The sequence below is a fragment of the Alexandromys fortis genome, unplaced genomic scaffold (genome assembly GCF_014885135.2).
Source record: "Alexandromys fortis isolate MF-2015 unplaced genomic scaffold, M_Fortis_MF-2015_v1.1 scaffold_148, whole genome shotgun sequence".
In the NCBI taxonomy this organism is placed as follows: Eukaryota; Metazoa; Chordata; class Mammalia; order Rodentia; family Cricetidae; genus Alexandromys; species Alexandromys fortis.
The window spans coordinates 2,575,884-2,591,042 of NW_026068019.1; the positions used below are offsets into that span (position 1 = coordinate 2,575,884).

The 15,159-nt window shown below is 36.3% G+C and overlaps 1 protein-coding gene across 3 annotated transcripts in view; it reads right to left on the reverse strand.

Moving 5' to 3' along the window:
* Positions 1 to 15,159, reverse strand: part of Memo1 (mediator of cell motility 1) — a 97,808-nt gene that overhangs the window by 27,949 nt on the left and 54,700 nt on the right. For all 3 annotated transcript variants that reach the window (XM_050162939.1, XM_050162938.1, XM_050162940.1), the window contains 3 exons: positions 14,171 to 14,239; positions 5,376 to 5,488; positions 2,824 to 2,935 (listed from right to left, as the gene is read on the reverse strand). In XM_050162939.1, coding sequence (XP_050018896.1) covers positions 2,824 to 2,935; positions 5,376 to 5,488; positions 14,171 to 14,239 — 294 coding nt within the window. The remainder of the gene's footprint in view (positions 1 to 2,823; positions 2,936 to 5,375; positions 5,489 to 14,170; positions 14,240 to 15,159) is intronic.

Here is a 15,159-nt window from a genome sequence, read left to right on the forward strand (position 1 = left end):
GGGGGGGACATGGACGGACGGACTTTGTGTGAAACAGAATTATAAAAACAGAAAAATTAAATACATTTATAAATAAAACATTAGATAATCATTTTTTAAAAATCATATAATATTTTTAATAATAGAAACTGGAAGGAGGGATTAAGTTAAATGTTTAAAAAAACTGATTTAGGGGCTGGAGAGATGGCTCAGATGTTAAGAGCACTGGCCTCCTGCTCTTCCAGAGGACATAGATTCAATTCCCAACACCCACACAGCAGCTCACAACTGTGTGTAACTCCAGTTCCAGGAGATCTGGCACCCTTACACAGACATACATGCAGGCAAAACACCTAAACACATAAGTAAAAATAAATAAATCTTTAAAAGACTGATTTAAAAAGTAAACCAGGTGTAATAGCTCCTACCTACAATCCCAGCAAGAGGCTAAGAAAGGGGACCACTGTGAGTTCCAAGCCACCCTACGCTACAGAGTGTAACCCTGTCTCACAAAGACAAACAACAACAAAACTCACAAGCATTGTGGTCATCTCTCCTCAGCCTCCCAAATGTAATGATCAGAGGCATGTGCTGTTACAACAACTGGATACTAGTAATTCTTGTGTAATCACATGGAGCAAGAAAACTACCATGCATATGCTTCATTATATGAAAATCACTTCTTAAAGAGTATTTGATTCTATATTTAAGTAAAAGTTTTAAATCAATTAATAGCTATTTCCCATAACTAATAACTGAAATTATTTGAGCCAGGGCTTATACTGAGCACAGGGGATATGTTACAGACTAGCTGCTCCAATCAGAGAATTTACTAGAGAGCTATCATGGAAGAAAAACAGAATTATTTATCATCCAAAGAGCTATTCAATTTTACCATCTGCAAATATGACCATTCAAAATGACTCCCACCTCCAGGTTCAAAGGCCTTCCCCCATCACATGTAGAGACTACATTTCTACTCCTTTGAATTTAGACTCATAAATTGTTCTGAACAGTTACTAACACAATGGAAGTAAAGCTGTGCCAGTTCCAGTCCTACATTTATGAAGTCATGGAAGTCTCAGCTTTGCACAACTGCTACCTTCAACTGCCAACTTAAAGTGCAAGACTATCTCACAGGAAGAGATAAAGCCTGTAAGATGAAAGGCAGGTGGAAGTGGATGAAGAGCAAGATGAGAACTGTGAAACCTCAGAAGGTAGTCAGCATCACAGCTCCAAGGCGGGAAGGCATTCTGCAGCCTCCAGTCCATACCATGCTGCCTCAGCGAAAAATTGAGCAGACAAGTCATCACCACAGCCTCTGACCAAACTCCCAACTCAAAAACAGACAAATAAGTAAATAAATAAGTAAGTAAATAAATAAAACAAAAAGACGACATGCTGACATGGTTCACTATGCAAAACAGACACAGAAGAAAACAACATTCTTATCTGGATGAGGAGTTTAGTGTAAGACAGATACCTAAACATCTCACAGAGGCCTTTGTCACACAGAGTAAAGAGAAGCAGAAAGAAAAAGATGACCGTGGAACTGAACGAACAGTGTAAGATGGAATGAAAGGGAATGAAGAGAGGAAAGAAGAAAAGGAAAGAATAAAGATAAAGGAAGAGAGAGCAAACAGCCAGCGTGGGGGGGGGGGCAAATAGAGTAGGGCTCATGCCCACCACATGAAGTGCCTCTCTAAGCTCCCTTCTTAAGAACTTAGGAACACAAGCTTGCACAGCCTTTCAAGCTAAAGCGCTTCCCTGTCAACCACAACTTAGGTCCAAAGAAGAGAAAAGGTCAATCTCAAAACAAATCTCAGGTGGCATTTTTTCTTAACAGAATCAGCTCTTATATATATAGAAATATAGAAAACCTATAAAGTACTTGGTCAGTCTGAACTCAAACACTGAGTGAGGCCTCTGGCTTTCAAACTAATACACTGTGAGCCAAATGGAAACTGAGGTACAAAACAGAACACACACACACACACTTTTTTTTTTTCCAGTTTTTGTTCTTTTCCCGTTTTCTGGCTTTCTTAACTTTTTTTTTCTTTTAGTGGGTAGCAGGGTCTCAGTCTATTGTCTACATTGGCCTCAAACAATGATCCTCCTGCCTCAAGCCTTACAAATGCTAGTACTACAGGCTTACACTATGCCAAGCCTGAAAGCCCATTTCTTAAGGAAAAGTAAAGAAGCCCAAATGACCCAGCTAAACAATTAAAAGCAAACAAATGTGGCACTGAAAAAAGAAAATTCTAGAGACAGTTTATGCTTCATTTTACCAAACAAATCAACAATTATGTGTTGGGCAAAAAGTGGGCAGTGAAGCATCTTGTAGAGAATTCACTTCGCATCCAGGAGCACCTGATCACAGGAAGACCTTAACAGGCACTACATCATCATCACCATCATGCTCAGGAAAGGGTAAGAGTCTTATGTACCTTTACAAAATTCTGAAGAATGACCTTCAAAGATATTTCCAAATTTAAAGTTTTACAATTACTGTACTGTACTACAAAATAATGATTATCCTAAGATATTGAAATGACTATTGGCTACCATGCAAACCAAGATACATCAACCCAAACACACAGATGGGTTGTTGTTTTAATTTTCACATTACCAAAAAAAAAAAAAATCAGATCAATTCATATGTTCAACCTTAATAGACATCTAGTTAAAAATCAACTTATAAAGACATAGAAACCTCCAATTTTATTTCATTTTAAATGAGAAATTTTTAATCTCCTTGCTCTGACAAATTATCCCAGGCTAAAATAATTCCAAAGACATTAAGATCTATGACTTGTCTGGGAGTCCTTCTATTAATCAATATACCTTTCCATGGCTTTAGCTGTATAAGGCAAATGCATTTCAATACTGTGTTCATCTTCATCTGTCTGCAGAGACATGCGTTCAAACATTCCTGTCTTCCATAGTTCTCCGTAAACTAAAGAGATTTCAAAATATATTAAAACAAATATTAATGCATATATTATTTTATGAGCTCCCGCCCAGCAACACAAAACTATAAGCTACGACAAGAAACAAAAGCATCACATACTCTTTTTTTTATTGTAAGTGAAGGCACAATGACTAATTTTATTACATAAAATAATGCGTGTAAAGACTTACCATTTGGAAAGAACACAGTATATTTTCATCAGTTTCTTTTAATATTTCTAAAATAGAGTCTAGTTCTAAGACCATTCTCTGGATTTTAATCTAAATGTTCTAGCCAAAACAGCTCATTAAAATTCCTACTATAATAGAAAAGTCACCATCTATTTACATAAGATTAATAATATCGTTTTTTAGGTTTGTTTTGTTTTTGTAATAAATTCTATAGTTTTTTTTATTTCACTTCATGTATCTACCACATGAACAACATAAAGTTCTCACTTTTAATACTATTTTTCCCCAAAATTCAAACTTTAACTTATGGCAGAAATCATAAATCTACCACAGTACTATGCCAACTTAAAATGATCTAGCTATCCAGATATTTCTGATGACCTATACTTCAACCTCAGTCTATCAGCTGGATTGATCAAGGAAGACTCCCAGCATTAGCTTCAGATTCAATTCCTAGCACCCACACAGTGGCTCACAACCATCTACAGCTCCAGTTTCAGGGAGAATCCAAAGTCCTCTTCTGACCTCCTCAGGTACTAGGCAGGCCCATAGTGCATGGGCATGTATGAGAGCAAAACACTCATACCCACTAAATAAACAAATCTAAAAATATGAAAAATAACAAAAAAGGAAAATGTGTCCCTTAAGTCATCTCAATCAGGAAGGGAATATTCTAGTTTGATTAATAATATCTATTCAAATAACAAACTGCTAATATTCTATGAGTCAACCTCAAATTATAAAAATCAAGGCCCAAATAAGGCCTAAAAAAGTTAAACATTTCTTTTTCAGATGATACCTTTTATTTAATGTAAATTACTGCAAATTTTAACAAAACAATAGCATCTCTTACATATTTAAAATATTAATTTATTGAGCCCAAGTTCATGAAAGGTGGTTATTATACAGAGTCAGGAGGGAAAATCCAGTGTAAACCATGGGTAAGGAATATATTAATATTTACTGTTCTCTGTATACTGTTTTATAATCTTTTACATTACAAATAGTGTAAAAGAAACAACTAAACAAAAATATGACACTGGGGACTAGGATGATGACTGCTCAGTAGATAAAAAGCTTTTCAAGATGGCATGAGAACCTGAATAAGAATCCTAGAATCCAGACAAAATGTCTAACATGGTGATGCACACTTAAGAGCCCAGGGGAAGTGAAGACAGGCAGATCCCTGGGGCTCCTGGGTCAGCCAGCCTAGTCTACTAGGTAAGGCCTAGGCCAATGAGAGACATGGTCTCAAAGGAACATACAGCATACAAACACAAATGTGCACTCACTCACAGGAGAAGACACACACGTGCGCAGACATACACACACACAAAATATAACCTCTAAAACCCTAGAAGGAAAATCAATGTAACAGACATAGGAGCTAGACAGATGTCTTAGCAGTACAATGCTTGCCACATGAGCCTTACGACTGGAGTTTGGACCTGAGAATCCATGTAAAAAGCTGGGCAGGTGTAGAATTCCATCTACAATCTCACACAGAGGAAGAAAGGAATCCCCAAATGATAGATAGATAGATAGATAGATAGATAGATAGATAGATAGATAGATAGATAGAGATAGACAGANAAGCCAGGTAAGCCAAAATACCAAGTTCTGAATTCAGCAAGAAACACTGCCTAAGTATATCAGCTGGAGTGATCAAGAAGACTCCCAGCATTAGCCTCAGGCTTCCACAAAACACATACATTCACCTTTACACACCAACATACACACACGCCCACAGAAATACAAGCACATATGTATGTATACATGCATATGCACAAAAATAAATAATACATGTTAAAACAAAATTATTTAAAATTTCAGTACCACCGTTCAGAGCCTCAAAACCTATAGAATAATGTTCCCATAAAAAAAAGAGAGGAAATGAAAGTATTATCACCATAATTTAAAGTGAAAAAAGTGATACACATAAAAACAGAGTCAACTTGCTGAGTCTTTCATCAGGTTGTCATGTATTCTAATTTCTTGTGTCATGGTGCAACACAAAAAGAAATATTTCTCTAAACATAAATGTAACCACTATGTTATGGAGCCAAGTGCCTATAACAGATTTTTGTTAAGAGGAAAAGTCTACTTTTGTATATCTGATTTATACAAATTAGTTACAACAAAAAATTTAATTAAATAGTACTTGATATTTGTATCTCTAAATGTTTTAATTAAACTGTGATCCTGATTAAATGAGTTTCACCTTTTTGAAAACTACATGGTTTCTATATACTTACTCTTTTGGTCAATACGAAGGTCATACAGAGGAGTCCTATATATATCCACACTGGAGAGTGCACATCGAGACAGGGGCACATGGTGGGAGGGCCCAAGGATGAAAATTCTCCGGCTGGGAGATACACAACAGAAACACAGAACAAATGTACTTCTACAAAAATCTTATTAAGTAACTGTACTTGTTTTTCCATGCTGACTACCTGCATTTACTACATTCTGTGAACATAAGAGCTAAACTATGTTCTCACCAAAATTCATATAGTAAAAAGATCCAACTTCCCATATCTGACTACCAATTTGAAGATGAATTTTTCAAGAGCAATGAAGTCGAAATGAGGCTCTTATCAATGTGACTGATGGACTTATATAAAAAAGGCCAGGAGTGGTATCCCATATAATCTCAGAATTTGGGAGTCTTGAGGCAAGGACTGCTGGAAGTTTGAAGCCAACTTGGGCTACATAGTGGGTTCTAGCCAGGCAGGATTATATATAACAAGATCCTGGGGTCAGGGGTGGAGGGACACATGGGACATGACCACAACATATGACTCCAAGAACATGCCTAATAGTCATGCAGTAGGGGGCCTGGCAGACCTCAAAGCAAGAACCTCTACCCTCCCAGGCACCGAGACACCAGGCTTTAGCTTCTAGAACTGTGAGGAAATAAGACTTCTGCAAGCTGAGCACACAGTCCTTGGAATTCCATGTCAGAGTTGATTTGATGGTTTACGCCTTAGTTTTCAACTGAATTTATATCCAATAAATGGAAATACCAGCTATAAATTTTTATAACATGCTATACATAAAATCATTTCTACATATATAACTAGATACATTTCAAAGCATACTGTTAGCATGAATATTTCAGCTATGAAAATTTAAAATTCTAAATTTTTAATAGAACAAAATATTGATACAAATTTTTAAATATTTCAAACAGCATTATAAAGAAGCATTCTAATAAAGCTATTTTGACATTATTTTATGGTAGCTAAGAAATAGGACATCTAGTTGAATTCTATGTAATCAACTTTCTCTATTCTCATTCAAATATAAGTCATAATCAAAAAAGCAACTTTTTAATGTATGATTTGTACTGTAGACTATCCAAAAAAAAATAACTGGGCTACATAGTAGCTACAATCTTTACAATCCTTTTGTCTCAGCAACAAAATTAAAATTAGCTTACTATTATTTCATATCAAACATCCAAATTTGTCCCACAATATAAATTTTGAAAATATTAATTTTCTTTTTTTAATATTTATTTATTTATTTATGCATACAATATTCTGTCTGTGTGTATGTCTGCAGGCCAGAAGAGGGCACCAGACCTCACTACAGATGGTTGTGAGCCACCAAGTGGTTGCCGGGAATTGAACTCAGGACCTTTGGAAGAGTAGGCAATGCTCTTAGCCACTGAGCCAACTCTCCAGCGAAAATATTAATTTTCTGTTTTCTAAAATTCAAATAAACCAATCTTATCATACCATATACAAACATAAATAAGTTACATATCCAAAAATTGCAAAACTGTGAGAAAGAAGAAAATGGGTAATGGGCTTATGTATCTAGAAAAAAAAATGACCTAATTCTTTCACTGTCAGATGTCTGGAGGACAAGGACTGTGTGCTGTAGCAATATGCTCTGACAAAAGTCTATTACTGTACCAAGTGTGATGGCATTCACCTACATTCCAACACTTAAGGGTCTAGGATGATTAGGAATTCAAAGCCAGTGTGGTCTACAAAAATTAGATCCTATCTCTAAAAGAAAAACAATGCCAAGTAAGGTAGACACATCTTTAATCCTAGCACACAGGAGGCAAAGCAAAAGCAGGCCTGGCTTGCACAGTGAGACGATGCCCATGGATGGATGGATGGATGGATGGATGGATGGATGGATGGATAGACCAATGAACCAACCAAAATCTATTACTAAGATAAGAAATTTAATTTTTTTTTAAGACGCATCACTTAAAGTTGGAGAAGGAAGGAGGAGATAAGGAAGTTTTGGATTGTTATTCTCAGGGGCCTCAAATTTGAAGAAATCACACAGAAAACTATTTTATCCTAAGGCCAAAGAGTGAGTAAGAAACTCTTCTTCTACCCTCTCTCTTCTCCATCTTTTTTTTTTTTTTTTTTTTTTTTTTTTGTTTTTTCGAGACAGAGTTTCTCTGTGGTTTTGGAGCCAGTCCTGGAACTAGCTCTTGTAGACCAGGCTGGTCTCGAACTCACAGAGATCCGCCTGCCTCTGCCTCCCGAGTGCTGGGATTGAAGGCGTGCGCCACCACCGCCTGGCTTCTTCTCCATCTTTCTAAGAAGATTTTATTTATGCATTTTATATATATGGGTGCTATGCCTGCACACCAGAAGAGGGCACAGGATCCCATTATAAATGGTTGTAGACATCTTTTGAGGATGGAAACTGATCTCAGGATCTTTGGAAAACAGTCAATGTTTTCAGCTGCTAAGCCATCTCTCCAGCCCCCTTCTCCATCTCTTCAGCATTGTAATCCATATTTATCATATGGATCATCAAAGAGAAGGGTCAAATTCAGATTATTAAATGAACTAGACCAAGAGATACCATTCTGTTCTATCAGTAGTATACAAATATTAATAAATTCTTTTATTAATGTCTAATGTGAAATATGTATAAAATGATAACCTAGGAATGTTTAGGTCACTTGATTAATACCAGGGATTACATGAACTAAAAATCAACAACATTTGACCAGGGACAGTGGTACAAGTCCATAGTCTACATACTCAGAAGATTTGAGCAGGGCACTCAGCTGAGCTCAGGAGCATAAAGCTAGCCAAAGCAACTCAGTTAAAACCTCACTTACAAAAGAAAAGGAAGAAGCAAGGATAGAGCAGGGAGGGAAAGGAAAAACTCAGCACGAAGGGGTGTGGTTCTCATTAAGGAATCAGTTTCTATGAGAAAAAGGCTTTTTGAAAATTCTAAGGTACATAGTTAAAGTATAAATGATAGTTTTAAAAAACGTCAGTCTCTGGCCAGGTGTGGTGGCACACAGCTTTAATTCCAGCATTCAGGAGGTAAGACAAGCAGATCTCTGTGAATTCCAGGCCACCCTGGTCTATACACTGAGTTCCAGGACTAACAGGGCTACACAAAAAAATTAATCAGTAACACTGTGCATTGCTCCAGAAATGGTCTTCTGGGAGCCTAATGGCCTGGGTGCTTTCTTTGCCTACCTTTTGTCAAGCCAGTCTATACAGAAGAGCCCCCACCAATGGAAATTAGCCAGATATTTTCCTAATAAATTCTTTCCAGTATGGTAAAAACTCACCCACAATCAGTCTAGTACAATTCCAGAACTGATTTAGAGAAACAAGAAAAAACTGTGCTATCAATACAAAATTCTTAAAACTGGCATACACGAAATACAGAAGGGCAGACATTACTGAAACAGTTAAAAGGGGCACATTAAGACAACAGTGACCTCAACAAAGGCCTCTGTGTTAGCTAAAGTGCTAACAAAAGAAAATTAACAAGGCACACTGAAGTTCATGTATTTCCTCCTTCACAAACAGTACAGCAGCTATAATGGCTGGAAGGGAGGCAAGTCAGCAAACCTATGCCCCTTCCCTTTAATTAACTGCAAGGTGTTTAGTCTTTAAAAAAAAAAAAAAAAAAACCTCAGTACTGGTATTCTAGCTGTTACTAGATTGGAAGAAGAAACCTTTAATACTAAATATCAGATAGATGGCAGGGTGTCATTTTCCTAGAAACAGTCCAACACACTACAGCTCCTGAGAACTCACCTTTTCAAAATTACTATAATGAATATGGTCTATGAGCACTTGTCCTCATAGTTTTCAACTACCTATTCCAACTAATAGAACATAAGTAAATTTTTAAAGATGTTTCACAGGGAGGACAAATTTTTTAATGGAAGACTAAAACTGTCATGAGCTTTTACTCTTTGACCTGCAAAGCTCTTTGAAAACTAAAAATTCAAGTTTCTGCCTAATTGCCTGTTGAATTTCAGATTTTGGCTAGTTTTGTTAGCAGCCAGGAAAGACTTTACAACTGTCAATGTGAAAAGTAATTTAATGAAATGCCCAAAGTAATCTTAGGAAAACTCAAATCTGACCACTTCACTGCCACTTGTCTTTTTGTTTGTCTGGTTTTTCAGACAGGGTCTCTCTGTGTAACAGCCCTGGCTGCCCTGGAACTCACAGACATGTGCCTGCCTCTGCCTCCCAAATACTGGGATTAGAGGTGTGCACCACTTTACCCTTGCCCTTAAGTCCTTCCTGAGCCGGGCTGTGGTGGTGCACTCCTTTAATCCCAGCACTTGGAAGGCAGAGAAAAGCAGAAATCTGAGTTTGAGGCTAGCTACAGGACAGTAAGAGATACACAGAGAATCCCTGTCTTGAAAAAATAAAAAACAAACAAAAAAATCCTTCCTGGCTTTTCATGGTTATGAAGTAAACCCCTTAAAATAAGTGGGATTGGGGGGGGGGGTTAATCCCCTAGTGTATGTGTATGTCTTTGGGCAGGATGTGAGAGGCATAGATGCAGAATGAGGGGACATGTTGAAGCCAGAGCTTGACACCAGGTATATCTTCCACAGTAGCTCTCCACTTCATTATTTTTTGAGACCAGGTCTCCAGTTGAAAGAACAAGCTCTAGTTTCAGGTGAACTATCTAACCAGCAAGTCCAAAGGTCTTCCTGTCTCTGCCCCATCCACCCTCCCAATTCCCTGCACTACGTTTCAGAGGCACACCACCCCACAAGATTTTACAGGAGTTCTGGGGATCAGAACTTGAGTCTTCAAGACTGTGCAACAAACACTACCCAATGTAGTACCCACTTCCTATTCCTAAAATGAGTTTAAAAGGCTCAAATAAACTAGCAACTTCTTGTACTCCTTTTACCTCCCCTTGACTGTTAACATCTATGAATACAGTGGCCTTACAGGTCCTAGATGAACTAACAACTATACGTTGTCATTCCCTTTGATTGGTTGGCTTAACTTAAACACCAATTACTCAGTGAAGAATGCTTTCCCATGCTTGAAATCAAATAGCCCTTTTAAGGTCTATCATATCAATTATCATAGTGTGAACCATACATTTGTAACAACATTTGAGACCCTGTAAAGGAGTATACAATTCAAACTCATCCCCTAATAGTAAAAAAAAAAAGTCCCTGCTTTCTTCACCGCTGATCACACCTAAGCTGCAGAAATGAGGAGAAGTAAATCTGCTGGCCCACCCTTCAAAGCAGTGAAACCAACATCACCAGTAGTCCGTCCACAGTTACACTGCGTTTTTTTTTTTCATTTTTAAGGCAAATTTCACCAGAAATCTTGACCCTCGAGAATACATCTTAATGTTACATGACAAAAGATATTCAAATATGAGGACAGATTCAAAAAGCATTTCTGCAGATGAACATTATATCACAGGGAAAATCACCTGTGTATTATGAGCTGAGGGCTGAACTAGACATATTTTTCATGAACTACAATTTTCACTTCAAAAAATAACTACACAAATAGTAGGTATTTGGAAGAAATTTTCTCCAAAATAAACCAAATAAGCCTGATATTTCAAGCAAAACAATTGACGTATTTGTTGTACAGAAAAAAAAAACTGAAGCTCTCAAGTGAAAATTAAGTCCAATATATTTCAGACGGTAGTATGAACAAACTTAATTTTTTAAATTGTATAATAAACATCATTTGAAAGATTTGCACTGACCCTCAAGGAACTATTTTTATTGTGTCCTGGGTTAGTATTAAAGAAAACATTTCCAGTTAATGGGAAAGGTGATGAAACTGCTCCTCCCTTTGTAACTATGTACCTGTGTGAGAAAATGAATCCTAACAAACGGAATGCAGAAGCAGACATGAGCACAGAGCTATGCTCTAGTTAAATTACACAGTAAGTCTGGCCAGGTAGCACACACCTGGAATCCCAGCACTTCAGAGTATGAGGCAAAAAGTGCTGCAAATTCAAGGTCAGCCTAGGCTATACAAAGGCAGACTCTTGTTTCAAAAACAAAATAATTAAAAATGTACAATAGATTTACATAATAAACATAAACAGCATTATATTAATATATTTACATATTATAATATATAAGTAATATAAAACTGTATACGTATATATGTTTTGGGTTTTGATACAGATTCTATGTGATCCTGGCTGTCCTGGAGCTCACTATACAGACCAGGATGCCCTGGAATTCACAGATAGCCTTTTGCCTCTGCCTTCCCAATGCTAGAATTAAAAATGTGCGCCACCAAGCCTGACTATATTTTGTAAAAGAAATGTAAAAGCAATGTCTCCTTTCCCACTATCTTTCACTATGATAGGGGGAAATGTTCTTGTTTCACATTTAATGTTTCCTTTAGTTCATGGTATTTGGGAATTAAGGATAGTAGAGAGCTTTGTTAACATGTATAAGATCCTGGATTTGATTTGCCTCATTACACACACACAAAATGTCATTTTCACTAATAACCAATGATTTATTATTTGATAAATAGCTTTAATTTTATTCTAATTTTTAAACATTTTTTATGTACTTGATTATTTTGTCTACATGTGCGTATGTTCAAAACCTGCATGCCTGGTGCCCTTGGAGGTCAGAAGAAGGCATCAAAAGCCTTGGGACTGGAGTTACAGAAAGTTGTGAGCTGTCAAGTGGGAAGTGAACCTGGGTCCTCTGGAAGAATAACTAGTGTTCTCACTGCTGAGCCATTGCTCCAGCCCACACAACTTTCTGTACTTGGAAATTTTTTATTTTTCACCCTGAAAATGATTTGATAATTCTTTTAAAATTAAATATTATTTTAAAGAGTTTACTTTTAATTTTAGCTTATTAAGATCTTTTTTAATTAAGATTTTTTCATAAAAAATACTCTAACCATGCTCCTTCCTCCCCCCACCTCTTTACCTACCCAACTTTGTTTTCTCTTGAAAAAAGATACCAACAAAACACAGAAACAAAAATCAAAATAGGAAAAAGACTAATATGATAAAAAAAGTCATGCCCATTATTATCATTAATATTTTATAAATTCTTTAGGAATCTCATACATTTTGATCATATTCACACACTCCATTACTCCCCAATTTGTCCATTCTTCATATTTAAAAAATACTTAGGGGCCATGCAGTGGTGGTGCACACATTTAATCCCAGCACTTGGGAGGCAGAGGCAGGCTGATCTCTGTGAGTTCAAGGCCAGCCTGATCTACAAAGTAAGTTTCAGGACAGGCTCCAAAGCTACAGAGAAACCCTACCTTGAAAAACCAAAAAAGTAAATAAATAAATAAATAAATAAATAAATAAATAAATAAATAAATAAACGAGCTGCCCTGAGGAGTTCTATGGTATCATAAGCAGTCAATGGTTTCTGGGGAAGAACGAGTCATCCTTAGTGATATGATCACTCATGCTCATGCATGCAGTCCCAGGTAAACTTGAATCAGCTCATAAAAAGAAGGGGCTTCCAAAACCACAGAGAAACCCTGTCTCGAAAAACCAAACAAAAAAGAAGGGACTTGGTGGGATGGGGGTAAAAATACAAAATACGAAGTAAATATGATCAAAAGACTTTAAATACATGTATAAAATTATCAAAGAATAAAAAATTTCAACAAACATATGCAATATATCATCCATAAATAACTATGTTTTTTTTAAATGTTCTTATGAAAATTTTTACTTAATACAGTACATACTTTCTCCTCAATTTGGTACAAATTTATAACCTTTTAGTTTATGATGTAGTATCTTCTAAAATTACTATAATCCCTCATAGCATATTTCATTTAATTTAACAATGGTCTCACAGTGTAGCTCCAGCTGTCCCCAAACTTGTTATCTCTTAGCTCAGCCTCCTCACTGCTGGGATTACAGGTGTGCATCACCATGCCTGGCAATATTCATTTTCATTATCTATAAAATATTACATTAATTAAGCTGTCATATTTATTTAATTCACTATTCAATACTGGATATTAAAACAAAATGCTATTATTGCAATCTTAATACACTTAACCTTCTGCATTTTAGGACTCATAAAGATAGTTTAGAACTTACTTAAAATTCAAGTCAACAGTTATATGTTTATTATCCAGCATTTATTGATTATTAAAATGATTTAATTGATTTCTAAAATACTAACATGCCATCTAATATTAAACTGTTTAAATACTTTAACCTCCTCCTCTTCTTTGTCCTTTACTCTTGGCTTTTTCCCTTACCTTTTCCTTCCTCCTTTAACTAAAGTTTCCATCAGTCTGCTTAAGGCCCACTTTGTACCTCCCCCAGCATACTTATACTTATTTACATATTCCTAAACCAACCTAATACTAAGGCATACCTCTAGCATATAACGTCATCAGTAAAAATTCTACCAAACTGAGAAAAGTTTAGAACAAAATATTACTTAAAATAACCTTGATTATAGCTGACTTTCAGACCAAGTTGAAATAACAAATAACTAGAATCTTTTCAATTTAATTTCTCTTTACTGCTGTAAAACTTTTGCTTTTAGTAATTACAAAGGAAATGTCATTTTTCTTTAAAATTTTCACATCTAGGTTTTTAAATGAAAACTAAAACTCAAAATATTTTAACTTTGTAGTAGTTTCAGAACTAAAGTCAAGGTAAAAAGTAAATTCTCAAAGAAAAGTATTAAGGTATGTCTTAACCAACACAAGGAATGACAGATTCCTGGAAAGGCCAAGCAGAATGAACTCTTGCCATTACGACACTCCTAGGCTACTCCTAATGAACTTACGTAACGGATGGATCCACTTGTTTGTAAGCATGGGCAGCACAGGAGCCGCAGTACGTGTATCCTGCATGGCTACAAACAAAACAATTTTGATTGAATCTCCATGTTCACAATCAAGGTACTCCAAAGAAAAGAAAACTTACAGTAAGAAATATAAAAACTATGATACATATAACAGAATTGAGCATATAAATTAAAAAGTAATATAATTAATGTTGCAACTTTTAGAAGGTAATAGAAAACATAATTGTTTCATACTATATTCCAATTACAAACCTCCAAAAATATTTTTAGGTGTCAGTTATGCAATTCAGTGATCGAGCACCTGCTTAGGATGACCAAGAGACAGTTTGGTTTCGGGTGGGAAGGACAGTAACATCTGGAGATATTCAAGGCTTACTTTAAGTTGCTAATTTTTGATATTCCTCTGTAGTGAATTAGCAGACAGCACCACAGCAAATAAATATCTCTGCCTTTAGCAGTAAAGAAACTGAGTTGGCTTCTTGTATTATGCCTCTCAGTTTCTCTTCCTTATCTCTTTTCACCCTCCAGCTTCACATTCAGTCAATTCTCTTATCACCTACAGAGCAGTTTTGTTCTCTGATCATCTCTCTTGAATCATTCCTGCTACATGAGTCTAGACACTTCTTTTAGACAGTGTATTCTGTACCACTGTCTAAAGGGCAAGAAACATGGTGAACATAGCTCTGGCAGGTCTTACCCTTCTCCCTGTTCCCTCTGCCTTCAGGGAAAAACAAAACAAAACAACTGTTACATAGGTTACATTCCTGAAGCTAGCCACCAAGGTCTATTCCCTTATTTGGCCACTTCCTCTTCCTGAGGCCGACTACCAAGGTCCAGCTACCAAAGTACTAAAGTTCAGCAATCAAAAGCCCCCTTTGGGTCACCTTAATGAACATGCCCAATTAAAACTGAACACTTCATCTTAACACCAGGTTCTCCCTTGTTTGTACCTTTATAAACCAGCATTT